Below are 27277 nucleotides of genomic sequence, written 5' to 3'. Positions count from 1 at the left end.
CCAGACTGCTCTCAGGGAGTTCTGCCCTAGGCTGCTGCTATTGTCAGATCCTTTACACACTTCCACGTATGGAATTCAGAACTCGGAACCCCCTTTCTTTAGATGATGTTATGGATGTTACTCTCTTCGCATACTTTCCCTCATCCTCCCTGACAGTCTCTTCTGGTTCTGAGTCCCTACCCTTTGAGTTGAACCATGTGTGTGGTTTGGATAAGGGGCAGGGCAAAGCGGCAGCCAGCCACTCCAGAGATCTGACATCCCGACCTCCCAGGAGCCGCAGTGGGGCATTTCTGGCGCCTGTACTAGGAGTGCTAGAGAAGAGGATTTTCATTATCCTTGAGAAACCTGGTGTTTTAACTTTTTTTTTCTGTTACCGATCTCCACAAGTGCTATTTTCCAACCCTCTTGCACCTTCTTCCATTTCTTAATCTCTCTCTATGACTAGCAAGTTTCCTTTACAAATTAAATTAAATGTCCCCTGCTACCATGGGAACCCATCACTTTCCTCATCACCTTCATTCAGTGATGGCCATCACCGATTCCTGTCCTCCTTATTTTGATGATTTCCTGTCTTCCTGGCCTGCAGCTCCTCTGTCTCAACAACCGAGATTCAGCCACTCCCCTAGATTTTCCCTACGAACTCTTATGATGACAGAGTGCAAGAGATGGCAGTGAATGAGAGTGAAAGAGGGGGCAAAAATCATGATCATGAATTACTAATTTAGAATAATATTAAAGGAAATTGATTTCTGCCCCAGTGATCAGATCTCACTTAGCTGCAAGTTCAAGAGCGTCTGGGTTTCTACAGTGTCTGTGTATGTGGTTTCTCTTGCTCACTCAGTCACTGGTTGCCTCCAGTCAATAAAAGACAATGTTTAGTGTTTCAGAGTGAGAGCCCTGGAGATAGAATGCCTTTGTCAGAGCCCTGTTTTCAAGGGGTTGACAGATGAGCTATTTAATTAACTTCTGTAAGCCTTACATTCTTCATCTATATGATGGTCATGACAGTAGCATCTTCCTCATACGCTTGTCAGGTTTAAAATTAGATCTGAGGTTAAACTCCAAGCAGATATAATACATGATGAATAAATAAATATTAACTTATTTAAGAGAGAAATAGAGAAGAGTTGAGTATTACTAAGTTTTTGAAATGGAGCGATCTTATTTTGATATTCAACCTAATTTGTTTTTGATGGGAATTTTATATATATGTTGTTGTTGTTCTTTCCCCAGAATCAGGGCTAATGGATAGAAAATCAACTTACTGATCAATTTTGTAGCTTCTCAGTTATTTGAAAACTTTTATTACTCAGTTCATTTAATTTGTTTCAGTTGAATACTTTTCAGAGCTGACTCTTGGCCATGAAGATACAGTCAAACTTTGGTTCTCAAATGTTCTGCTTCTCAAACAATTTGGTTCTTGGCCAAGTTGTTCATGGAAAAACATGTCCCGATTGTCCAACAGAACTTTGGGTCTCGATTCTCTACCTGACAACCCTTTTATGCTGATACCTATATGATTAGTCACTCATCTCTCAGGCAACAAACACAGGAGACTGGGTTTTTGAACAAATCACTTCTCGAACAGGTTTCCAGAACAAATTAAGTTTAAGAACCAAGGTTTCACTGTAATGGAAACTTGCCCTTGAGGGTCTTCAGTACACTGGGGATCCTGTACTGAATTGTGTGAAGGATCTTGCCCCTGCATAGCTGCTTTCTGTGAGTTTGCAGCCAAGCATGTGGCTGGGGGCCTGAGGTCACAAGGCTGGACATGAAATTGGAAAGGGGAGAGCAAGGACAAATTCAAAACTACCAGTACTTCTATACTGCCTCTCATCACCTCTAACCAAAACGACCTTCACAGTGAAATGACTGCTACTTCCTTCCTGTCTTCCAAGTTTCATTCACATTTCCTTTTGGTTACCTCTAACTTGAAACCATACACAGACTCTGGGAAATACAGTTGTAGGTTGGCCAAGCTGATTCAGTACAAAAGCATCACACAACGTGCCCCTTGAAAACTTGGTACCTGTGCACATCTTTTTAAACCACATATAACTTTCAAATAATAATAAAAACAAAAGTATGCTTTTACCTAGCCTGATGGATTTTCCCCATACAACTTAAAACATGACACTTATCTTCCTCCCCAAGTCAGTGCCATATTATCTGTCTTCGGATGATATTTCTCTTCTGAGTCATATTTCCACCTTCTATACAGGGTAGGGGAAGGTAGGTTTATAGTTGTGAGTATAAGAAACACAGTTTATTCTTGTATTATTATTTATTAACTATAGTGTCATTTATTTGTATTATTTGTTATTTTCCATACAAATAGCTGTAAACTTACTTTTGCTTACCCTTGTATTCTGTAACCAAAATGCTGAGATGTAAGGTCAACTACTACTAGCACCTTATGTTGAAACAGAGGAATGGGAAAGAGGGAAAAGGGAGGGAAATGATGTACACACATGCACAAATTTGTCCATATTAATTTATGATTTTGTGTCAAGTCTCTAAGGAATTGTTCCTAAGGAAAAGGATTTGTCTTTTGATGGGCCAAAGGCAAGAAGAAATTGACCACAAAGCTAGGATAGGTAAGTGCCTAAACAGTACCTGGCACATATCATATATCATCGAATCTAAAATTTCATTGAATGAAGAGGCACCCTTTTATTATGTATCTGTCAAATTTTTCTGACAATTAAACTTTATCATTTCAATGATTGAAAAATACCTACCAACTTAAGAGATGTTAAAATGAAAAAATGGGCATCTTTGAATTGATGAAATGGAGGTACAATAAATATTTTCTAGATGAGTGAAAAATGAGGAATGGATGTTGGGGATGAGGCAACCAAAGATACTTATTTTTCAAATCAAGATGTGGGAGGGTAAATCCTTGACAGGAAGGTAGAGAAGACCCAGAAACTTGCTCACTTGACTGAGTAGGAATGCAAGGCAGCACAGACTGAGAAAGATCCTAAAAACAACTATAAGATGAATGAATCTCCTGGCTGGCATAGCTCAGTGGATTAAGCGCGGGCTGCGAACCAAAGTGTCACAGGTTCGATACCCAGTCAGGGTGCATGCCTGGGTTGCACGCCATGACCCCCAGCAACCGCACATTGATGTTTCTCTCTCTCTCTCTTTCTCCCTCCCTTCCCTCTCTAATAAATAAATAAAATCTTTAAAAAAATTTTTTAAAGATAAATTAAAAAAAAGATGAATGAATCTGTGTAGATGCCGAGCCCTGATGTGTTTATGCATGAGAATCTCGGGATTCTTACAGAACTTAGGAGCCATTGCATCTGACTTCCTATGACTTTCAGGAATCCCTTCTACAAAATTCTGGATAAGTAGCTGAAAACAGCCTTTTGGATTGAATTGGAGCTTTGTCTATCTGTCCATCAGGATCTATCTTTCTCTAAAGGGAATAAGCAGAGGAAATGGATCTGTCCCACTGTTTGTTTGTTTTTTTATTGTTGGTTCTGGCACTTTAAACATCAGTGCCTCTAAACACAGTAATCCCACAATTTAGGGAAAGCTGTCAAGGTTTTCACAGGCATGGTGAGATGTGCCTTGGGCCCGGGGCAGAACCTGCTGCAGCATTTATGAGATTTATGGTAAAGGGATTTACGTGAGGGTTGAAGTTTAAGGCAGATAAATCCCAGAAGACAAATACCACCGATAATTGAATTACAATGCCATTATCCTGTGCTGAACAGAGCAGCTTTATGACTCTATTGTGACGAGATGAAACTTGTTACAATATTTATGTGCCTGGGATCCCTTCAACATCCCCAACCCGGAGAGCACACCACCTGTTTCATGTGCCTCCCATGAGCACCTAGCCTTCCTGAGAAATTCAGTGGCCAAGGAAAACACGACGCGGAGTTGGAGGTGGAGTCCAAAACAGGCGTAGGCTATAGCCACATCAGGCACACACGTCACATTTGACCTCACATTTCAACAGCTCCTGCACCCGATGTATTTGCGTTGTCAGCTGAAATCAGGCTCCTCCCACAGCAACCAGGGCAGCCCTAGAATAAGTGAAAACTCTGGCTGTCCACATTGTTCTCTGCTCCTGAACGAATAGTGAGTAAGAACATTTCAGTAATAAGAGCCCTTTTTCCAATCGTATTATTTTTGAAAAAATAAAATAACTATTTTTGTGATTGCTGAAGTGTATGAATCATAAACTTATGACAGTTGAAATGCTACAGTAGTTTACCTGCTCTACATGATGAAATGATGCTGTCAACCCACTCCAGGTAACAGTGATTTAGTAAAAACCCATCACTTGCCTATTTATAGTAGCTTTGATGTAATTACATATACTCTTATGAGATTTGGTATAATTTTTTCCCTTAACTTTTTTCCTCAAATAATTTCAGAATTACAGAAAAATTGAAAAGATAAAACAGATGTCCCATATACTCTTCACTCAACTTCCCCTTGTGTTAACATCATATATAATCATGGTATAATACCCACAACTAAGAATAGCACTAGTAATGTCAACTAAACTGGAAATCTTATTTGGATTTCTTCAGGTTTTCAGCTAATGTCTTATTTTCCAATCCAAGATCAAACCCAGAATCTTACATTGCCTTAATTTATCATATCTCTTCAATTCCATCTCTCCTCAAATCTACGGCATTTTCTCAGTCTTTCCTTACTTTTGATGACTTGAACAATTTAGGAACTTACTAATTAGTTATTTTTTTAGTTACCATTTACATTTAATATTATTTTGTATTAGTTTGAGGTTTACAGAATAGCGGATAGACAGCCACATAGTTTACAAAGTGTTCTCCCCGATAGTTCCAGTCCCCGCCTGGTCCATACAGAGTTATTACAATATTATTGACAAGTCAATAATTTTATAGAATGTCCCTCAAATTTGATTAGTCTAGTGTTTTCTTTTTCAGGATTACATAATTGTAACTTGTCAGGAAGTATATCACAGAAACGATGCACCCTTCTTATGACATCTTATCGAGATGTACAAGTATCAATATGTCTTATCACTTATCACCTTGATCACATGACTAAGTGGTATCTGCCAGGTTTCTCCACTGCAGTCACTGTCTTCTTTGTTTCACACTCCGTTTTTTTATATGCTCTATTTCTTAGAAGTTCATAAGGGAAGGAGAATTATCTCCAACTCCTGGCAGGAGGAGTATCAAAAATTGTGTGAACATATGTTAAGATTGCCACAATAATTAGTAAATATTTTGGGAGAGATACTTGGAGGCTATGAATTTCACCCACTAATTTTAGTACTCATCTGTCAATCTTGCTTGTAGCAATTATTACTGTGGTGTTCTAATGGAAATTTTCTGCTTTGATCTTTTCTTATACATTGGAATTCTCCTCTAAGTAATAATTGCCCCTTCTTGGCTGCTTACTGATTAACACTATTGCTTAGTTGCCCAACCAGCAAGGTGACTGGAACAAATATGGCAAATAAGCCCAATACTGGATCATGGTTTACTGTTCCTCCTTTGTCTCACTTGCTTGGAGCAGATAGCCAAAATAATCCCTGACAGACATTAATGTGCCATTAAGATGCACCTGCTAAGTAAGGGCAAGACCTCTCTGTGTAATAAAATTCTTTCAAAGGGGTGTCCAACCTTTTGGCATCTCTGGGCCACACTGGAAGAACAGTTGCCTTGGATCACACATTAAGTGCACAAACAGTAACAAAAACTGATGCGCAAAAAAAGAGGTTTTAAGCAAATTTACAATTTTTAGTTGGGTTGCCTTCATAGCCATCCTGGGCCATGTGTGTTGGACACCTCTGTACTGGATGAAGACCGGAGAAGCACATGCATTTGTCCAGCGTCACTGCCCCTTTATTGGCTGCGGAGTTAGGGATTCCCCCCAGTGGCTCTGCACTCCACCCTTTGGTTAGCTGGGCATCTCACAGCATCCTCACCATTAGGAGGGGGATGTGTAGGTGCTCACCATCTCACACACACACTATCTGCCCTTTTCCCTCTCTCTGCCCTAGCCAAGGAAAGATGAAAGGCTTGCTGCTTTCCCCAAACAAAGCCAACCTATTGAGGGGTGCTGACCTTTGTTGTTTAACAGTGATTTTAATTTCTTAAGCAAAGAATGTAGATTTTAAATTGACCAATTGTAGAATGTATGGAAAATATAGTACAGAAAATGGGCAACTAACCATAAACAGATAAGCACTTTTACAAACAAAAAACTTGAATGATAACATTTCTATAGATATAAGGACCAAAACATGAACAGGCAGTTTATAAAAGAAAAAAATGGCAATTAAATAAAATATTTAATCTTACCTCTAGAAAATAAAAATTGAAACAAGAACAGCATGGCTTTTATCAATCCATCAAATGGATAGAATTTTTGAGAAGATTATGCTTAACCTTGGTGAGCACATGAGAAATGGACACTCTTATATGCTGTTCCTAGGAGTATAATTTGTATGAACTTTCTGGAAGAGAGTTGGACAATACATCAAGAGTCTTAAACAAATATTAATTCTCTCTGAGCCAGTAAAATTCCCTCTTTTAATAATCTTTCCTATTGAAAAACCAAGAGTTCAGAGATACATGCAAATATTTACTTACAAAGATAATTAGTACAATATCATATATAGACAATACTAGCACCCATGGGCAGAGATTAAGTAAATTGTGGAATATCATGCCATAAACAAAACAGTACATTCCAATAGTATATTATATTATGCTTTGTTGTGTTAGTGATATGATGCACAAATTATTTTAGGAAAAGGAATGCCTATACAAACATAGAAAAGCTACGAAAGAATCAACAACAAAACATCAAAGGTAGTTATTTCTAGATGGAAGGATTGTGTGAATGTTTTTGTTTTTAACTTTGATACACCTTCCATTATATTTTAAATGAACACATATTACTTTTAGTATTGGATGTTTATAAACAGTGTTATTACATAAACTGTACCATCTATAACAATAGTAAAGAAGCCAAGCATGTTTCCCAAAGCAGGGTGGGGTGGGGGGCGGGCGGGGACTGGTGGGAGACAACCGACAGGAATGCTCTGTGATCTGTGCGGGACAGCCACGAGAACACAATCTCTCCTCTCCTCCTCGCCCTCCCCTCTTCTCTCCTTTGTCCTCCTTATCCTGTCTCCAACCCTTCCACCCTCCTTTCTCCCTATCATTTCTTCCCCATCTTCTGTTTCACTCCCTCTTCCACCTGCCCCATCCTCCGCCCCCGTTTACCCTCCTTCCTACCCCCTCCTCTCCGCCTGCCTCTCCTCTTCTCCCTTCCCTATCGATCATTCTGAGATTTTTTTCAAGTCAGCTTTAGGAATTTACATCCATGGTAGAGTACTAATTTCTTTTTGAAAGATAAATGGGTTTCCTTGGCCAAGCAGTTAATAAGAGTTCAAAGGCAAATGGGCACAGCCTTCAGAGTATTCCCACGGGATAACATCTCTGGGCCTGCCCCTCCCAGATCCCTTCGGACCTGTACGCAAAGGTCCACAGGTGCTTTGCAAATGAGCAAAGTACCGAGGAGATGAGCTGCCTTTTGGCTCCCCAGGAATTCTTGTCTCTGCTCAGAAGGTGGATTTAGTCCCCCTGCATATCTAACCCGACTCTGTCCTTCCTGCCGTTCAAGCTTTAATAAGGGGATCACATCCCCTTCTCCATTGAAGAGTTTGTGAAGGCAATAGCTTCTCGGGGTATATTTTTTTTTTCAGAAGTACCAACGCCCAGCAATTAAGCATGTTTTTGTGTCATAACAGGCAAAAATAAGTATAGAGGAGCTACTCGAGAATGCTTGAACCAGCATTATGTGAGAGCTAGAGGCTTGGCAGTCCAGTGCAGACACTAACACTGTGTGTCTGAGGAGGGTCAGGATTTATTTAGTCACTTTGCAAGTAGTTACAGGAAAGCCACCTTCAAACTTAGAAGCCGTGATATGTGAGGGTCTAAACTAAATGTAATATCCAGTCTGATCCCAATCACTAGGACATGGAACTCTCAAATGTTCCTAGGCCTGTGCTACCCTCATCACTAACACACATTGTAGTTTGGTTGGGCTGCAACAAAGTACTGCCCACCGGATGGCATATAAACAACAGACATTTATGTCTCACAGTCCTGGAGCCATGGAGTCTGAGACCAGGGTGCCAGCCTGGTAGGGCTCTGATAAAGGCCTTCTCCTGAGTTTCAGGTAGCTACCCTCTCATTGAGTCTTCCCAAGGTAGAAAGGGCGAGGGATCTCTCTGGCCTGTCTTATAAGGGCACTCATCCCGTTCATCAGGGTTTCACCCTCATAACCTAGTCATCCCCCAAAAGCCTATTCAAAAAATAGAAGAGGTTGAGGTGTCGGAAGTTTCCCCATTAGTTTTTCTATCTTTTTAGTGTAAGACACACACATTGCCTTCTGAGTTCACATTATCTTTCCTGAGATACAAAAGAGGTGAGAAGAAAAAGGATTTGGGGGTATTTTTTGTTTGTTTGTTTTTTCTGTAAGAAGGATCACCAGAGTGATTCAAGAACCTGAATTATTAGTTTGAAGCTTCAAGATATTTGTTCTCCTAAAGATTTTATTTCTTTAATTGTGACATGAGGGCTTTGGACCAGTTAATCTCCAGCAGACTTCTCATCTCTAAAGGACCCCTTACCTTATACTGTTGATCTTCACTCTTCACAATAACCTTATTATTAAGTATTTTTACAGGTGGTGCATGGAGCTGTAGAGACATTAGAAAGCCTAGGTTCCAATCTGATTCTATCATTTAACTGTATGCTCTTGGGCAGGTCAATTGCTTTCAGAGCTAATACTGCCTTTCTCTTATCTTCCCATCATTTTTCCCTGAATTTATGTCATGTGTGAATTTTCTAGGCACACAATGTGTGTCCTTATCCAGGCTGCTGTCAATTAATGAGCAGGTCATCAGCAAAAGTGCAGCCTTACAGGGCATATATGACATTAAGCCCACACTTAAAACATGCATACCCACCACAGACCAACACCATATGAAAATGACAATAGTTTTTTTCTATGTAGTTAAAGCCACTTACAGTTCACATACATATTTTTTCTACACAACTTTCAAGAAATGTCACTGTTTGATATTTTATACATGCACATATACATGTATGTATATATGCATATATATGTCATTATTAAAATATAAGCTGCATAAGGGGTGGGGACTGTGTTCTGTGAATACTGCTAAGCCCTTAGCACCTAGAACTATCTCTGCCACATTATTATTTTTTTTTAAAGATTTTATTTATTTATATTTATTTTTAAAGAGGGAAGGGAGGGGGAGAGAGAGAGAGAGAGAGAGAGAGAGAGAGAGAGAGAGAGAGAGAAACACTAATGTGCAGTTGGTGGGGGTCATGGCCTGCAACCCAGGAATGTACCCTGGCTGGGAATCGAACCTGTGACACTTTGGTTCCCAGCCCGCGCTCAATCCACTGAGCTACGCCAGCCAGGGCCTACTGCCACATTATTGATGTTCAGTAAATACTTGTTGAGTTCCTTCATTTATTCATTCATTAAAAATTTAATTAAGGTCTCACTGTCTCCCCTGCTGGTGTAAAGTGTTAAAGATGCCCCAGGAATCTTCAGTGTCCGTAGTGAGTTACCTGCAACAGGTGCCCCAAGGAGTGTACAGGTTGATTCATTGAGATGTGGGAAGTTTTGATTCTATTTTTTAGTTTCTATTTTGTGTATATTTTCTGAAGTTCATATATACATACTCTAGTGCATTTCCACAACTTACAGCTAACCTAATATGTTGGCCATGCGCTATCTTTTTTCCTCATGCGATGTGTTCAAACAAAAGATTTGAAGATTGTCATCCTTGGAATTCTTTAATATAAATTCTCTAGGTCAGATAGTTTCCAACAGCAAAATGCTCAGGTTTCAATTTATTTACACTCGTATTTGTTCTACCCTCGATTCTGAACTCCTTTACCCTTAACAGAATGGAAAGAAAGGGGAAGAGGGAAGATTCTCTCCGCTCCTGGTCTTCAGTTAATCTGGCCCCTGAAGTTCCAAGCAAGACCGCACCTCCCTCCTCTCTGTCTGAATTTGAGATCAACACAAACACACACCTCTTGCTCTCCTTCACATTGGTTTCGCTGTCACAGCTCTTTAGCAGCTTTAGCTCTCTTTGCACTCTTGGTAAGATGGTGTCAGGGTGTGAAGTATTCTGAGATTTGAGAAAATTCCAGATCTCTTCTTCATAGAAGTTTCACTCATCTCTTCTCTTTATCTCTTTGCGATTTGCACATAGTGATGACATCTTCTCTTAAACTTTGTTTTCCAGACTGAAGAAGTAGTCTTGTTTTTATTAATAGTGCAGATTTCTTAACATGAAGGGTATGCATAAATGTATCTTCCTTGTGAAAGGTTTTTAAATCACTGATGAGGATAATGATCCCTTTGACTATCATCCCAGTTCTACGGCCTCCCAGACAGAGGTGGCTACCATTGTGAATTTGGAACGTGTATCTCCAGGAGCATTTTTCCTCGTGTATGCATTTTTCCTCATGATTAATCAGTAGACAATATTTAGATAAATTGGGTATTTTCATGTGGTAGATTGCAATAAAGTAGTTAGAGATCTATCTCATTAATTTTATGTTCTGGCATGGCCTAGTCTCCAAGATAAATCATTGAATAAAATTAACAAGTTGCTAAAAAGACAAAGGGTATGATATCACTAAGGTTTAAAAAGAGAAAAAGCAATCTTGTTTAAAAGTAGTAGGAGCTCTTCCTTAATCTCAATCCCAAACTCTTCGACAGTTTTAAATATGTTTCTCTGTATCTCATCAGCACTGTTATTTCTGCTTGGGGATCGGGGTGATGATCTGGTCTCGCTCCCTGATGTCTCCCTGTGTCCCTTCATCTGCGTTCAGGAAAAATGAACAAAGACAAACACGAGGAGGAGCCATAAAAGTGGGGGGATAATAAGGAAACCGGCAATGCAGAGAACGGTGTAAAAAGCAAAATCATTACTTTAGAAAAAGGAAAAGTGGGGAAAGGGAGAGGAGCATGGCCACAGAATGGCTTGCCTTGACCAATGTGCACTTGGGCATTTTAATGCCTGGAGAGACATATTGCTTGTTTCTAAGCATTGCTCTTTAAGCTTTCATCTTTATTTCTCTCAAACACTTTGTGCAGCAAACAACCTTGCCTCCCACGACCCTCCTAAGCTTTGTTATACCTTCATTCTCATGCACTTCGTTGCAGACCTCATGTAACGAACAGTGAGGCTTTTGGCACAGGGTGAAAGGGTAACCAAAAGCATAACTGGGTGAGCTTAAAGTTGTTGGCCATTGCAGATTCTCAGTAACCACTGTGTGTATTCAAGAAACTAAGCATCATTTTTTATTTGCCTATTTGTTATCTGTAATAGTTATATTTGTTTCTGGGCAACCAGTGAGACAGTATGGGGACCAGAAGAAAGCATGCTTCTTAAGCTTGAGGTCACGGTTTAAGTGACATTTCCAGGCTGTGTTTTTTTTTCTAGCCCACTTCCTATAGATGGGCAAGAGATGAGACTTCAGACAAAGCTGCTTTGCTCAAGAATAAAGGTCACAGCATTAGCCAGGACTTCCCTGATGATGTTTGTCTTGAGAACCTAAGTGTAGGGGCAAGTGAAGGGGAAACTCTTGACCACGGAAGAGGAAGTCAGGGTCTCCACCGCTGATACCTGCTGGCACTTCATTTCTTCCTTCTGTAGCACACAGGGCCCCTTGCTTCTATGGCTCTGTTTATGGAGAGAGCCTCCAGAACAGGAACGCTCCATCTAGACCAAAATGGAGGAGCGCAGGTGTTTCCAATTCCCAGCCTTTGTTCCTCTGCAGACTCCTGCTCGTTCCTCCCTATGCCATGTACTGCACACCGAGGCCTGAATAAAATTGGTGCTGCTCCATCACCCTGTTTGTTTTTTAATACTCGTGCTTCCAGTTATCTATATCAGGACATTTTGTGACTCCGCAGCGTTTGTTGAGCACTATATTAAACTGGTATAAACCCAGACAAAATGCCAAGAGAATGATAAACTAGTGACATTTCTGAGTTTCTCTGTAGAAAAGGTCTACAGAGGCCGCCTTTGGATGATTGCATGTCAGGAGGCCGAGGTGGCATTGCTGACATCACAGTGGACTCTTTCAGGGAGGGGCTGTCTTATCTGTGTTCTTGACTTCGGTAATCCTTAGATTTTATTCAATAAGGGCTCCTACGTGTGAATACCAGCTGAAGATGCTGGAAGGGTGGATGCAAGAGACTAGCTTTGTCATGTTTTCATCAACAGAGCTGGATCTAGCACGGCCAGAGAGCCTTCACCTCACACTTGGGTTGAACAGGAAGGCCTACACATAGACAGATGGGAACACAATTCTTCTTTTCAGCTGTTTGTAAACTGGCACACAACTTTCTTCACTGGCGTCTGTGGCATTTGGCATCAAGTAGGAAACCTTAATGTGATGTACACAGTGTCCCTGCCTAAGCTTTTATTTTATCTTCTGTGCTCTCCTCTGAAAACATTAGGTCCACCCTATTGACCTAACTAGTAGATGTCTATACGGGTCATCATCTCTCTAGCCTAGGACCTTTTTACCTGCTTGATGCTCTTCCACCCCCTCCATCTCTTCGTCATATTGCTGCATATCCTTGAAGATTCTAGCCATTTACTCTAAAGGCTTCCTTTGCCTTTCTTCTCCCTCAGGTCTCTTATCTGCAAGTGAAAGAACAGCAATCCTCTGTCTACAAAGAGCACCTTGAATCTCAGAGCCCTGTCTCATTGGATTACTGTCTCTTTCATAGCTCTAAAGCTCCTAAGGGCAGGGAATCTGTAGCCCTTGTTCTGATCACACAATAGGGCATTGAGATGTTTCACTGAATAAATAAGTGTTTCTATTTATTCATGTACTTGATCTCTGGGCTGTTGACTCTTTTTGTCTATTGATTTATGATAATTAATCATTTCTACTAATGGGGTACCATGATATCCCAAGAAGCTTTTATTACCAACATTAATTTTAATTTTGAGATGATTATTAATATTCTCCATCTATCTCCTGAAGTAAGAAAGGGAAAGAAGAGAAGAAAGAAATCAGAGGCATTCCTGAGCCCTTGCTCTGTGCCAGGAATCTGCTAAGTGCTGTAAGATGTATATTCTAGGACGATTCATTTTAGCTTCATTTTATACATTAAAAGATATCAAAGTAGGAAGATGTTAAGTAGCCTACCAAACATCACACACGCAGATAAAATGGTACAAGCTGATGTGGCTGGTTGTACACTTCCCCTTTATCCAAAAACATTCAAGAAACATTTGGTGAATATTTGTACATGGCATGCATGGAAATTCAAGGTTTCCGCTTGTCTGTGAATAAGAGGGGTAGACAGATGAGTCACTGATTGAAACATGGCCTTGTTTATGCTATGCAAATGTATGCTCACGGTTCTGGAAGTGTCAAAAGTGAACCAACTTAAGTGGCCCACCTACTGGGAAGCCTGTTTTCAACCTCACTCATCTGCAGCTGAACCTCAGACCATAAGTGTTAACAAGGCAGAAGAGGGTAAGAGAGCTTTCCAGATACAGACGCAAGTATGTGCAAAGGCCTAAAGACCTCCCTCCACCTCTGTGAAACTCAGTTCAAGGAGGGAATTTATTCTCCCAGTTACACATACGGGCAATGTAAAGGTAAACAAGATATAGCCACCCTATTCCTTTCTCATCTAACTAAAGGACCCTGTACTGATTTTTTTCTCTAGTATTTATGGATAGGTTTTTTTCTAAGTCCCAGAAGACCAACTCAGTCTATCAGATGAATATATCTGATACATATATATATATATATATATATATATATTTATACACACACACGCATATATATACATACACATATACATGTATATATGTATACTCAATACATATATTAAATATTGGCCAGTGTAAAGATCTTTTTCTCTATGCTCTGGTAAGCATAAATATTTTACCGATAAAAATGAGTGCTGCCTTTTTGGGGCCCAGAGAAACAAGAGAAGCATTTATGCAAAGAGACCCAGCAAACCACTGTGAACCAGGACAGGGATGTGTTGGCAGGGATGTGCTTGTTTCCAGGGCAATCTAGAAGCATCGAGCAAAGGCGCCCTACACTTGCGGCTCCCTACGGGAAGTCAGACTTCCTGGCGAGAGACGCTTGAAACCATACTTGAAATCTCGGTCCAAAAATAAGGTCAACAGAACATTTTGGATTAAACTGGATGTTTATGCTACTTTTCTTTGATTTGTTGTCATTTTTGAGCATTGGTGAAATGTAATTGACAAGTAGAATTATATTGAAAGTATACAATGTGATCATTTGATGTGCGTGTATATTGTGAAAGGGTTTTCACAACTGAGTTAACACATCCCTCACCTCACATATTTACTTTTTTGGGGTGTGCCTGAGAACTCATAACGTCTACTTTTTCAGCAAACTGCAATTAAAAAACACAGTATTATCAGCTGGAGTCACCATGTTATTATGCATTAGATTCTCAGATCTTACTCATTTTATAAAAGAAACTTTGTGCCTTTTTACCATCCTCTCCCCATTTTCCCCCTCCCCTAGCCCCTGGCCACCATCTGTCATCGTCATCAGCAAGTATAACAGTTGGTCTTAAAATGCACAGAAAACCACCAAACTCCGCAGTTCCGACCAACATGTATAAATGGGCTAGAGAATGACGGGCTGTGGCTCAACTGTAGCAAAGTGCTTCTGCAAGATGTTTGATCAATGACAGGACTGTTGAAACCAGCACCTATGCAGACATTTCGCACTGTCTGGTGTCTGCTCTTGAGAGTGCACCAGTGCCACAGAGTACAAGCAGCAATAATTCCTTATAGCCTGTGACTGCAGAGCTGGAGGTACTCCCAGACTGCAAGAAAGGGGTGAGCACATCAGCAAATAAAAGTGATTGGAAACCCTGTGGCTTGACTTTAAAGTTTTATTTTGTTGTTGCAGTTATTTTACTACAGATGGACAAAAATTCAAGCAGGGTAAGGGAGTTGCTTAGGCACAGCAGAAACAAAGGATTCTGTTCTGTCTCTGTATCTTTTCGTTCGTTAAAAAGAAGGAAAAGTCCCTTGAAACAACAGCTCCTGCCTTGAGAGATAACAGGAAATCTTAAGAGACTACTGCTTTCATTGATTTGGGGCCATGAGCACCTGAAACGATGCAACCGGATGCAGAGTAATTATTTTGCCTCTCATGGACACTAACCATAAACCAAGCAGATAGGTGTGCATGCTAGTTTCAACATCACCTCTCTGGGATGCCAGTCTTCTCCTGGGAACAATAGGTGCTATTCATTTCAAGGGAGAAACTCACACAGCAGGCAAAGTAGAAGGTGAACAACATGTAACTACCCAGTGGTTATTTGCAAAAAGCAGTTAACTCTTGAGGTTTCTAGTGTTGGGATTGTGGGGGAGCTTGTTTTCTTTTTAATGCTCTTGACTCTGACCTTGTCAGAAGAGGTCATCTACGATCCCTGCAGTGCTTCTGCATGGGAAGTGGGGAGCCCCTGTCCCTGGACAAGTAGTCGCTGAAGTATTAACTGCAATGGTAGTGAAAGTGTTACTGTCTGCCTGTGTTCCGATTCGGATGATGGGAAATATCTGAGTGCATGCCCCTGTCTCTGTGGGGGAAATTATAAACCCTTATTAGGACATTTCTGCTTCCTGAGAGAAGAAAGCAGGGTTTAACGTTTGAGCATAGCCTGAATTCCAGGCCATCTATCAATCAGACAAAACTTACTGACAGTGATAATAAGGCCTTAAGGAGACTCATTTAAAAAAAAATGAAGAGAAACTAAGCTATCTAGGTTTCCGTCTTTGAGCTGGGAAAATGAGTTCAAGTAAGAAGAGTTTTGAGAATGCCCTTAGGACAATGATTAATTTATTTATCTCAACGAGCTAACAGACCGTTTATACACTCGCCCTTCCTCCCTCTATTCCTCTCTTTATTCCTACACTCCCTCTTCCCTTTCGTCTCCATCCCTTCATTCATTTATTCCTTCCTTCTTTCGTTCAACATTTAACTGTTATAGCTCAAGCACTATGTACAGAGAAACATCTCCAGTAGCTCTCAGTGTGGGTGTCTGTGTGCATGCGTGTGCATGGTGGGGAAGGGGCTGCTTTTATTTGGGGAAAGACACAGAAGTCTTTTTAACAAACTGTTACAGGATTTATAAAAAGTAAATATTTTCTGGTAGAAGAAGAATGGTTTTCCTGGAGTAACTGGAAAATAAGCAGTGAGGGAAGTGACTTTCAGTTGGGTCATCAAGGAAGAATCATCCAGTTTCCTGGAGTAACTGGAAAATAAGCAGTGAGGGAAGTGACTTTCAGTTGGGTCATCAAGGTGAAACAGGAGAAGAGCATTTCAAGCTGCAGACAGAAACTCCCCGAGGCTTACTGGGGGGTAGGAAGCAAATGGGCACTTCTGGGGAATCACAGACCTTTCCGTTGTCAGGAGGTGGGGCAGCAACAGTGAGATGGGGCCCACCAGATAGGCCTCGGGTGCCACCCTGAGCCCTGACTGCGGGGAGTGTTTTTATATATTTATATTTTCTCACCTGGATTTGATGGCTGGGCTGAGTGGCTCAGGGCAGGCAGAGGTGCTACTTTTGAGGCATGTGATTATTTCCATGAAGAAAAGAAGCAAAGGAAGTAAAAGTTCTGCAAATCCCAATGAAAGCAAATTATAGACCATCCCAAGTTTAATTCACTTTCCTGTGTAGAAGTCTTAGAGAGTATGATCGCCCACGTTATTTATGTAACAGAATTATTATTTTCTATTTAACATGGCTCTCTGTAAGAATGCACTACATAAGACATGCCTCCGAGGCATTTTAAATAGACTTTTATTCTATTTACACATAGATTCAGACATCACTGTATTTCCCCCTAACACTGGTTCAACAATAGAGAGAATGGTCATTCTTGCTGTACTGGCCACTGCACACACATTGGCTGGGCCCCTTGGTTCTCCGTAGTGCAGAGGGTAGTAGTAGGTAGTTCTGCAAATTTTAAATGAAAAAATTAATTAGATCAGTTGGCTATGTAATCACTATTCAGGTCACCCCAATAAAACCACCTGCCTTGCATCTGCCCAATACGTCTGGAAAATTTAATATACCGTCAGTGAGATTGTTGCAGGAGAGCACACGCCATGCATGGACTTATTTGAAAGGCTGAGCTAATAACACACAGTATCTTTGCTAGAATCGAGCCTGGCCCTCACCAAGTAAAGGTTTCATTATTGTTTTTATGTGAAGTGGAAATTTTGCTGTCAGGCTTTATAAATAAATGCAATAGATGTGTTTCCAGGAGGGTGGCTTTCGAAGCCTATGGTCATGAATAGTGTGTGGGGCTCAGCTGCGTTTCTCTGAGGCACGTGTGAAGTCACTGGGGCTGATGTTCCCTTTCATGTTTCTTCACCTTTTTCAGGTCTATGATGGGATCAAACAAGGAGCCGGATCTCGTGCATCTCGAGGCCAGAACGGTGGACGGTCGTAAGTACATCCAGTTTTCCATCATGTTCACAGTAATGTTAGTGTCATAACCACGTCTGTGTTCAGGAAGGTCATTGTCAATAATCCAAGTCATTTGGACATGAAGACTTTTTCTTTTCTTAGTAATTGAGCATTGTCTTAATGATTTTTGATGACTATCATTCAGTCAAGGTGTTTTTCTTTCCAGGTAATGAGAACATTGAAAATTCCTTATTTCTACTGTGTTTTGTTCTTGCTGCTGCTGTTTTGTTTTGATTGGTTTTTCCAGTGTCCTTATTTTATCAGATGACAGCCAGGCAATGCCTCCCTGTCTTGTTTGGAGAAACACAAAGCACTTAGGAAGCACAGATGAGGAGAGAATCATCCTGTGTGTCCCCATGATAAGCACCAGGAGGGGACAGTTTGCTGAGTCAGTTGCTCACCTTTGTTGTTCAGGACAACCCTAGCTGGGCCACCTATAGGAAAGGAGTACAGTTTATATGGAGATTGCAGCATTAGGTACATGATACAGAGGAAAGTAAGGTGAAAATCCAGAATTTAAACCATGTCTGAAAAAATCAAAAGTCTGCTCACTAATTGTGTGACCTCAAAAGCTCTTTATGCCTTAAGCTCTACTTAAGCTCTTTATACCTTAGTGTCTTCACTTTAGATTAAATAAGTTAACAATAATGTGTCCTGTAGTAACTGACATCTACTGAGCACTTATCCTGCACCAAGAATTATGGCGGAGCACTTTATATACTTTATCACAAGGAATCCTCACAATCTGTAGGTTGTCATTCCCCTTTTGCAGGTGAGCAAACCAAGTCAAAGAAAGTATTTTTTGAAGATTTTGTTTATTTATTTTTAGGGAGAGGGGTAGGGAAGGAGAAAGAGAAGGAAAGAAGCATCAATGTGTGGTTGCCTCTCACGTACCCCATTCTGGGGACCTGCCCACAACCCAGGCATGTGCCCTGACTGGGAACTGATCCAGTGACCCTGTGGTTTGCAGGCCCACACTCAATCCAATGAGCTACACCAGCCAGGGCAGAAAGTTTAAATAACATATATAAGCAGCAATAACAGAAGTTTTCCTCTCCTTCTTTGGTCCTGAGGATCTCCACAAGGTCTAAGAGTTGACCAGGACCCACCAGACCTAAGGGTGGGCACTAAAGGTGAAAACGATAAAGGCAAAAGGGAAGTGTATAAGACAAAGGGATGAGGAGAGAAAAGATGGGGGAAGAAAGAGGTCCCAAGTGTAGAGGAAAGAAAGAGAATAGACTATCCATAGTTAACACAGCACTGTTAGAGGTTGCCCAGCACTGAGCCAGAGAATGATAATCTAATTATTGAGATAATCCCTGTTTCAGTACCAAAAATATCCCTCACAACTCAAAAGCTTCATCATCCCTGGCACTTGTGCCTGTCGACTTGTCCTCAGCTCTTCTGAACACAAAGGCCGCCATACGTGCACTTTACCAGCTGACAACTCACAGAAGGTCACCGGTTACCCTGTAGCCCAGACCCTTCAGAAATGACAGGTGCTTCGCTACTGTGCACACACCATGAGACCTTTCAGCTCTAGAGGTTTCGCTTCCTGTTTGGAGCATGAATATATTCTTTGGCAGAGTCAGTGGAAGGATAGGTCAGGGTCCAAGCTGGCCATCGCCTTCCTCCTTTATGAATTCAGGCAGGGCTGCCGTATGCCATGTCACTGCCCCGCACTGGGCCCGGTGCAGAATGAGCTCCACAGCAGAGCTTCTTCCCCACCGCTCCAGTGGGGTGGACATACATACCCCACTGCCCTGGAGCTGATGATGTCGTCTTGGATCCCAAGGTTCGCTTCTTACTACACAATAGCCAGCACAGTCTTTTCCTAAGGTAAAAGCATTCATGATCTGTTTAGAGCTTTGATTTCCTTCCCATGTTCTAGGGATAAACAGAAAAGTTCTCACCTTGACCCATAGCTACAGCACAAGCAGGTGCCTGTCCACTTCCTCAGACTCATCTCACTCTGTCCTCTCCTCGCTTCTTGCCTGCAGGCCCTTGAGTTTGCTTTTAATTATTGGAACACAGAGGGTTCTAGGACTTGGTTTAAGGCTCCAATACCTGCTGTTTCCTCTGCCTGGAATATTCCCTTCCTCTTGTCCAATTAATTCAGTGTAATTAATCATTGTGAGGGGTTCAAATTTCAGGTTAAGCATCCAATTCTATTTTTTTTACCTTGTATTTTGAAATAATTTTAGACTCACGTAGAAGTAGCAAAGAATAGTAGAGCTCCTCTGTCCTTTTCACCCAGCTTTCCCCAAAGATAGCATGCAGTAAAACTGTAGAATGATAACAAAATCCAGGAAAGTATCATTTCTTAGGGGAAGTCTTTCTTGAACTCCCATTGTAAACCAGTTTCTCAGTCTCTTTGCTTTCATCCGATTCTATTATTTTTCTTCATTGTGTTCCTCTCAGTTTGAAATTACACATTCCATTTACATGATTATTTGATCACAGCTTTTTCTCTCCACCAGTCAGGGTTGTGGGTGCAGGGGCCATGTGCACCTTTGTTCCATAGTCTGTCTGCAGCACATGCCACAGTGTCCACATGTATTGGAGAGGGAGCGTAATGCATATTTGTTCAATGAATGAATGTATAGTTGACCAAGTGTCGGGGTTACCAGCTGGCTGCCTAATATCACTCACAAGGTTGCCTGAAACTCATGGAGTGCTGCATCTCAAACTTTAACATGCATAGGGCCCACCTGGCAATCTTGTTAAAATGTAAATTCTGATTCAGGAGGGACCCAAGAGTCTGCATTCCTACCAAGCTCCAAGGTGAAGCCGATGATGCTGGCCTGTGGAATATGCTTGGGGTCAAAAAGTCTCATAATAAAAACTAATAAAAGAGCTTTATGGTCTGTCTCCCATGACTACACCCCTTGTTTGAAAAGCTCTGGGTGGACTTGGCAACAACCTAGATTGCTTTCATTTTGAGCTTTTGGGCCCGCCGCTGCTTTCTGGCCTGTGGCGTGTAATGCACATAACCCCACATCCTGAAAGCAGCAAGGCCATCCCTTTCCCTCATCTGCACTTTTCCCCCACCCATCATTATTCCCGCGTCCCCTGCAGGCATGGAGGTTGATCATGCCCAACTGTCATCTCAGGCTCAGCTTACATAGGGCATGAAATGTATCAGTTCTAATTTTATTTATTTTATTTTACTTTTTTGCAAAGGCAGCATCTTCAGAAACTATCCAAGAGTGAAAATTCAATAAAGGGATTTAATTTGAAAAGTTATTCCTGTCAAAACAAAGCAGAAAAAGAAATCACCTACCAATTGAAGTAGAGGACCTAGGCATAACGCCCGACCTGAGTATAAAAAAATGAGATTTTCCACGGTATCAGGTCCTCCTTCCTTCTCCCTTCCTCTCTCCTTCCTCCCTCTCTCTCTTTCTCTTGATCTGTCTCTCCACAGTAACCATGGCTCCAAGTAAAAGAAACAGACAGGAAGAGGAGGAGGAGGAAAGGAATGAATTCAGAGAGCTCAGTGTACGGAAACGGGTTAGCAGATGTAGGTGAGAATGTGTAGGTATTTCAAAATTGGACTCTAGGCTGTTCAGTTGCTCCAAGAATTTCAATATTTATACGTTATCTCTGTCCCCATCCCCTGATTGAAATCTCTCTTATTTCTCTAACTCTTCACTAATATTTAGTATAAAGGTTAACTATATGGAATCCATTGTTTATATTGTAAGCCATACATCTTGTAGAAAATATGCAAAAATAATATAATATGAACATTTTTTTCTCTGATTTTTATGGGTTTAGGAACTTTGTACCCAAGGCACTGCGACGTTTGACAGAGGAAAAATCCCCCACTAACTTATTTGGCTCATCCCTGTGGGGTGGGTTGCAAATGCTTATCTGGATTTGTTATTCAAAGTTTAGTTTCAGTCTCATACCAAGTCTCCCTAGATGACATTTTATAATGACTGCCTGTTTCATTCGAAGTCTCATATCGAGGGGAGGGAAGCTCTGGGAAGCTTTAGCTCTTTGAAGGTCTATGACTGGCATAGACGCTTCTTGCCAGTTGCGCTGTGAACCCTGGATGTATTGTAGTTTATAATCGCGACAAGGATGCTATTCTTTCCGTATTAACTACGCTTTGGGAGGCAAGCTGGAGAGAGCAACCTCAATTACAATCAATCACTGGAGGCATTATTGGGAAATTTTAAGCATATTTATCGAATGTGGCACTTGTTATTGGCCCCCACATGCAACTGAGGACAGATTGACAGGTCCTTATCCAGGAAACAAAGTTTTAATGTTCACAGATCACATGTGTGTGTGTGAATGTGTGTGAACGTGTACACACCCACACATTGTACATTAAATCTGCTACCCAGCACATCAAAACAGTGACAAGGAACCCTGCATTCTATTGATTTACCTAATATAGGCACATTTGTGTACATGCATGTAATGTACATAGATAGCTACAGAGAAAATGGTGATCAAACTGTTTGATTAAAAGCTTTGTTAAAAAATCGTATCTTATTTAATGTTGGTTCTGTGTAGAAACTGTAACTCAGAGCCTGACACATTTAATGTTTATTGATTTGATAAATGTATTTGTTAATTAATAACATTAACTATACAGGCATTTTTTTTATAAAGCAGGGCCTTTAACCATAGGGTCTGAGAGACAGGTGGGGCTAGTGGGTGAGCATAAAAATTCACTAACTCCCTGAAATGTCGTGTCACATAGTGTGTGTGTGTGTGTGTGTGTGTGTGAGTGTGAGTGATTTTGAAGAAAAAGAACACAACTTTTACCAGAATTCTTCCCATGGCAATCACATGTGGATGTCGAGTTCTATATTTACGCTCATCTGTAAACATCACCTTGTGAGCAGACCTGGAATACCAAATTGGGCCTTTCTCCCTTCTCGAAAGGAAAGGTCAGACTGGTGCCTTGACTGTTTCCCTACCGGTGGTATGTGTTCCGTGGGAGCAGGGACAAAAGACGGAGGACAGTCACTGGCCTCAGGGTCTATTTACATGAGTAAGTAACCTTGTAACCTTGTCACAACTTGCCCAAGGCCTTCATCTCTTTCACTGGGGAAGACTACCCTGGCCCTTTACCCAGCTGTGAAAATGACCAAAACGCTTCCTGAAAGGAATCTCCTAAGAGCATTTCACAAGCTGAAATCAAAGGGCACTCATACCTTTATGTAACCACCATCCCACTAATGCTGGTCTTGGGTGAGAACTGGACACCCCATGTCTGGTTCCTGTTTTCCAGCCCTCCCAGCTGATCTCCACGCAGAGGAGCAGCAGCTGTGTCAGGACCTGGACGGGCAAGCACTGCCGAAACAAACACTGTCGGGAGGTGATAGGCCCCTCACTTCTCACCAGTCTTCAGCGGATGAGCGAAGGGATGTTTTGAGTTTTTACTCTAAGCATAGATTACTTTTATAGCAACAAGAGTAGCAACAACAGTAAAAAGGAGAAGTGGTACTCAAGTGTATCCAGGGCTGACAGATAAATGCGTGTGTGCGCACACATACGTGCACACTCACAAATGTCCACGTCGTAAAACTGTTACGCCGAATGCAGTGCAAGTGAATACAATAGCAAGTTAACAGCCTTGTCATGTCAGCACATGTAAATTTAGCCACTTCGTGGGGAGTCCCTACATAGATCCCCACTATACAGGCAACTAGGATTTAGTCAGTCACTATCTTGTTAATAGATATACAGACTATTGGCTATATATATCTGCCAGTTTGGCTATTTCAGACAGTGCTGGCACGCTACACAGACACAGAGGCCCCTTATTTGGTGAGTGAGCATTCAAATGTACACAAGTAGCAAGCACTGCAGAAAAAGAAATTGCTGAAACCCTGGGTTGGAGACAGAGTGTGTTTTAAAGCTCCGTAGGTGTGGTCACGTTGCCTTCTGAAATAGTCGCGGCAAGGTGAGCTCTCTCTCCAGACGAGGGTGTCAGTGCTTGCAAGCCCTCCATCACCCAGGACATCATGACAGATTTTTTTTAAACATAATCCATCTACGATCAAAATGCATGACATTATCCTTATTGTTTTAATTTGCATGTATTGAATTTGGAGTAAGGTTAAGAAATTTTTTTTTTCATGGCTATTTGTATCTCTCCTCCAGCGAACCTTCAAAAGATATCAAATCTCTTTAATGTTCTGGATAAGATTGACACTTTGGCATTTATGTAAAAATCAAAAAATACCAAAGCTGCCACCCCCACCACTGCTGTCAGTTAGTACAAAATGACAATATTAGACCCCACATATCATAGCCAGTATTTACCTTCTTTTTCAGTCAGTTAATGTATTCATGGCTTCTAGAGGTGAGCTAGTTCAGGGGCACATGGCACTTGGCTTTTCTCTCTAGCAATGCCATTTTGACCCTGTTTCTCGTACCGTGAAAATCTCTAGGTTTCAGCTCCTCCAGATTTCCACTTGGCCTCTCTGATTTAGTAGCCTAGATACAACCCTGACAACCAACCGAAAAGGCATGAAAAAAGGTACCACTGGCCTCCACACCCACCGATGGAAAACCAGAGAGCAACACTGCAAGCACTGGTGCAGCGGGGCAGCTCTCAAGGCCAGGTCTTTGTACCAGTCTGTGCTCTCTCCCTCACATCCGTGTGTCCACCATCTGTGCGGTGCCTGTGCCCTTGCATCCCATCCTGAGGGTAGAAGACAGAGGTGCACAAGAGAAACTTGTCATCCCCTGGATGTAACTCCAGGATAGAGGTCTAGGTTTCTGTTGGGTCCTCAGGAGCCCCAGGACACAGCAGCACCAGTCCATACAGTGTGTGTGTGTGTGTGGCAGCATCCAGGTGTTTGTAAATGCCTGATGCTTTTGACTTCTGCTTTAAAAAGAAAAACGTGAAAAGAAGAGCAGCCTCATAAAGCTTGTGGCACTCAGACGTGTCCTTCCTTTGCCCTGTGTGGTCCCAGGCACCAGTGACGCTATTACTATGCATTATATTCCTATTATTTGCCTGGAGATGCTGCAAGGGATACTCTTCAGCTGCATGACTTACACTGCCAACTCTTGGAAGTAGGCCCTCTTGTTATTATGCTCATTTTAACTACGAGGAAAATGCAGCCTACAATGATTAATTATTTTTGCCATTGCTTTGGGGCTAGGATTTGAAGCCAGGTCTGGCTCACTCCAGACCTATTATCCATTTATTCAATAAGTATCGTTAGACATGCATGCTGCGGTAGGAGCTCTTCCAGGCGTGAATGAGGGATAGTAGGGGGCGTTGCAAAGTCCCTGCTCTCAGAGAGTTTACCCTTTACTTAGTGGGGACAGATTGTAAACAAATGCATAATGTTCGGTGGTGATTAGTCTTAGAAAGGAAAAAAAAAGCAGAGGAATCTCTGATAAGGTGAAATTTGATATTTTAGCCAAGTCCTTATGGAAGCAAGGGAGAGCACTCTGTGTCTGCCTGGTGGAAGAACATTCCAGGCAGATGGAACAGCACATGCAAAGGGTATGGAGAATGGGTGTGCTCGGCAGGTTTGGGGTATAGCAGGCAAGCAGTGTGGTGACAATGTAGAGAAGGCAGGGAAATGTGTCATTTGTCTTTGTTTAGTCCACTGTGGAAGGCAAGAATTGTGCCTTATTGATCTTTGCTGAACAACTACCACAGCCTAAGTCTGAGACTCAGTGTTAAAGGCAACAGAAAGAGAAAGTTACGGAGTTAATAAATAGTAAAATGAACCTACTCACATTTCTCAGAGGCAGTCCCTTGAACTGACTCTTTGTCCTGGAATCAATCACGTGATACGTGAACACAGCTAAGTAAATGTTGTACATCCCTCTCTCAAAAAACCCTGGAGGAGGAATTCTGTGTATTTTCTTGCCAGTGCACAAAACTGCTTTCAGAATCTTGCTCCTTCTCCTCACCTTCTCTCCTTTCCACTTGTATTCATTCAAGCTTTCCTTCCTTCTTTCTTACTGCTCATCCTTCTCTCTCCCTTTCTGTCTCTGATCTCCCACCTCTTTTTCTTTGTAAACTTAATTTGGAAACTTATTGGAACAAATGCACTTCTCAGTTTTTCATGGCTGCGTATGACCTGATGGATCACTTCATATCTTTTCCTTGTTTATATAAAGAACATTTTGTGTTTCTTTTTTAAAAAATATGTTATTTATTTATTTACTTTAGAGAGGAGGAGGAGGAAGGGAGAATGTGAGGGAGAGAAACATCCATGTGTGGTTACCTCTCTCATGCCCCCAACTGGGGACCTGGCCTGCAATCCAGGCATGTGTCCTGACTGGGAATCAAACCTGTGACCTTTTGGTTCACAGGCCTGCACTCAATTCAGTGAGCCACTCCAGCCAGGCCTCTTCGTATCTTTTCTTCATTTAAATTGGATTTCTAGTGTGGCCCCAATACCTGTCCGTACTCTTCTCCTGGGACACACTCACCACATTGCATGAGAACTGGAGAGTGACTTTTCTTTCTGTTAAATTATTATGCCCTTTTGTTCTTTTTCACATTCCCAAGTCCTAGCTTTGTGGTCGGCCAAAAAAAAATTATGACCCCAGAATTTTCTCTGTGGTAATCATGGCCTCCTGAATATCCAAAGGCTACCTACCGATAAAGGACAACTTTTAGAAAGTTACACTAAACCAAAATCAAGAGATTTCCTAGAAGGAAGCACCTCCTCATGCCAAAGGAGGATATTTTATCTGAGTATGTAATTTTTCCAGAAATTTCTTGTCCTCTATGAACTTTTTCCAGGGCTGAGGCTAGAGCCTCACTTTTGAAGATCTCAGTTTCTAACTGGTACCTTCCGCAGAAGGCTCTGGAACCTTGATGGGAATGAAGTTTATATAAGCACAAGCATGTTGACACATGTCTCCACACATGTGAGTGTGTGGGTGTGTGTTGGGTGGGAACATTTAATAAGAAGGTCCTAAAATAAATGATAGAACAATTGAAGAACAAAAGGAAGATTTATCTGTGGAGGTAAGTTCTTTTAGGTTGAAAATTAATGGGAAATGGGGGAAGCTTGAAAGTACTTACGCTTGCCTACATAGCTTATGGTTTCATTTCATGTTGACCTTTTACAACATTAAGGCATGTTAAAGGACTTGATGCTAACTGTTTGTTGAATGATAGCACCAATGAATGGATAGAGTCCTAGAGATCTGCAACGTATAGTATTTGCTCTGTCATTTACCAACATACGGGTTTTTACAAGTCTCATCCCTAAGTCTGGAGTTCTTCATCTGTGAAAAGTACCTGTTTCTCAGTGTTTTGGCAGAGTTAAAAAAGAAAAAGCACTGATCCATTTAGCACAGTTCCTGACCCAGAGGAGAGGTGCCATGTTGGCCTGCATCCCAGGCCATGTTGAAGGTTACTATGACCACTGCTGTTGACAGTATCAGTGGAGGAATGCAGGGAGGGAGGGAGAGTTCTGCCTGAGTCTCAGGAAAGACTTCGCAGAAGGCCCAGGAAGTGTCTGGACAGGGTAAGAGGGCAGGAAAAGGCAATTCAAACCGGGGGAACTCTCTGAATGCACATATGGTCTCTACGCTGTTTAGACATAGCAGAAGCCCTGAAGACACCGACTCGCCAGAACACCAGAGAGCTTTGTCTGTCTGGGCGGGAAGGAAAGGAGACAGGTTTCCAGGGGCCAGGTATGGTGAAGACCTGTCAGGTGTTCAAGTGATCATTTGGTTTTTAATA

General features: G+C 41.6%; 1 protein-coding gene across 4 annotated transcripts in view; it reads left to right on the top strand.

Annotated features, from left to right (window-relative positions):
• SORCS1 (sortilin related VPS10 domain containing receptor 1) overlaps positions 1-27277 on the top strand; it is a 484554-nt gene that overhangs the window by 331519 nt on the left and 125758 nt on the right. For all 4 annotated transcript variants that reach the window (XM_045854533.1, XM_045854532.1, XM_045854534.1 and 1 more), the window contains exon 6: positions 17498-17562. In XM_045854533.1, the coding sequence (XP_045710489.1) occupies positions 17498-17562 (65 nt within the window). The remainder of the gene's footprint in view (positions 1-17497; positions 17563-27277) is intronic.

This window comes from Phyllostomus hastatus, unplaced genomic scaffold (assembly GCF_019186645.2).
Source record: "Phyllostomus hastatus isolate PE091 unplaced genomic scaffold, TTU_PhHast_1.1 phas_scaffold_1066, whole genome shotgun sequence".
Lineage (NCBI taxonomy): Eukaryota > Metazoa > Chordata > Mammalia > Chiroptera > Phyllostomidae > Phyllostomus > Phyllostomus hastatus.
This window is presented reverse-complemented; position numbering and strand designations above follow the sequence as displayed.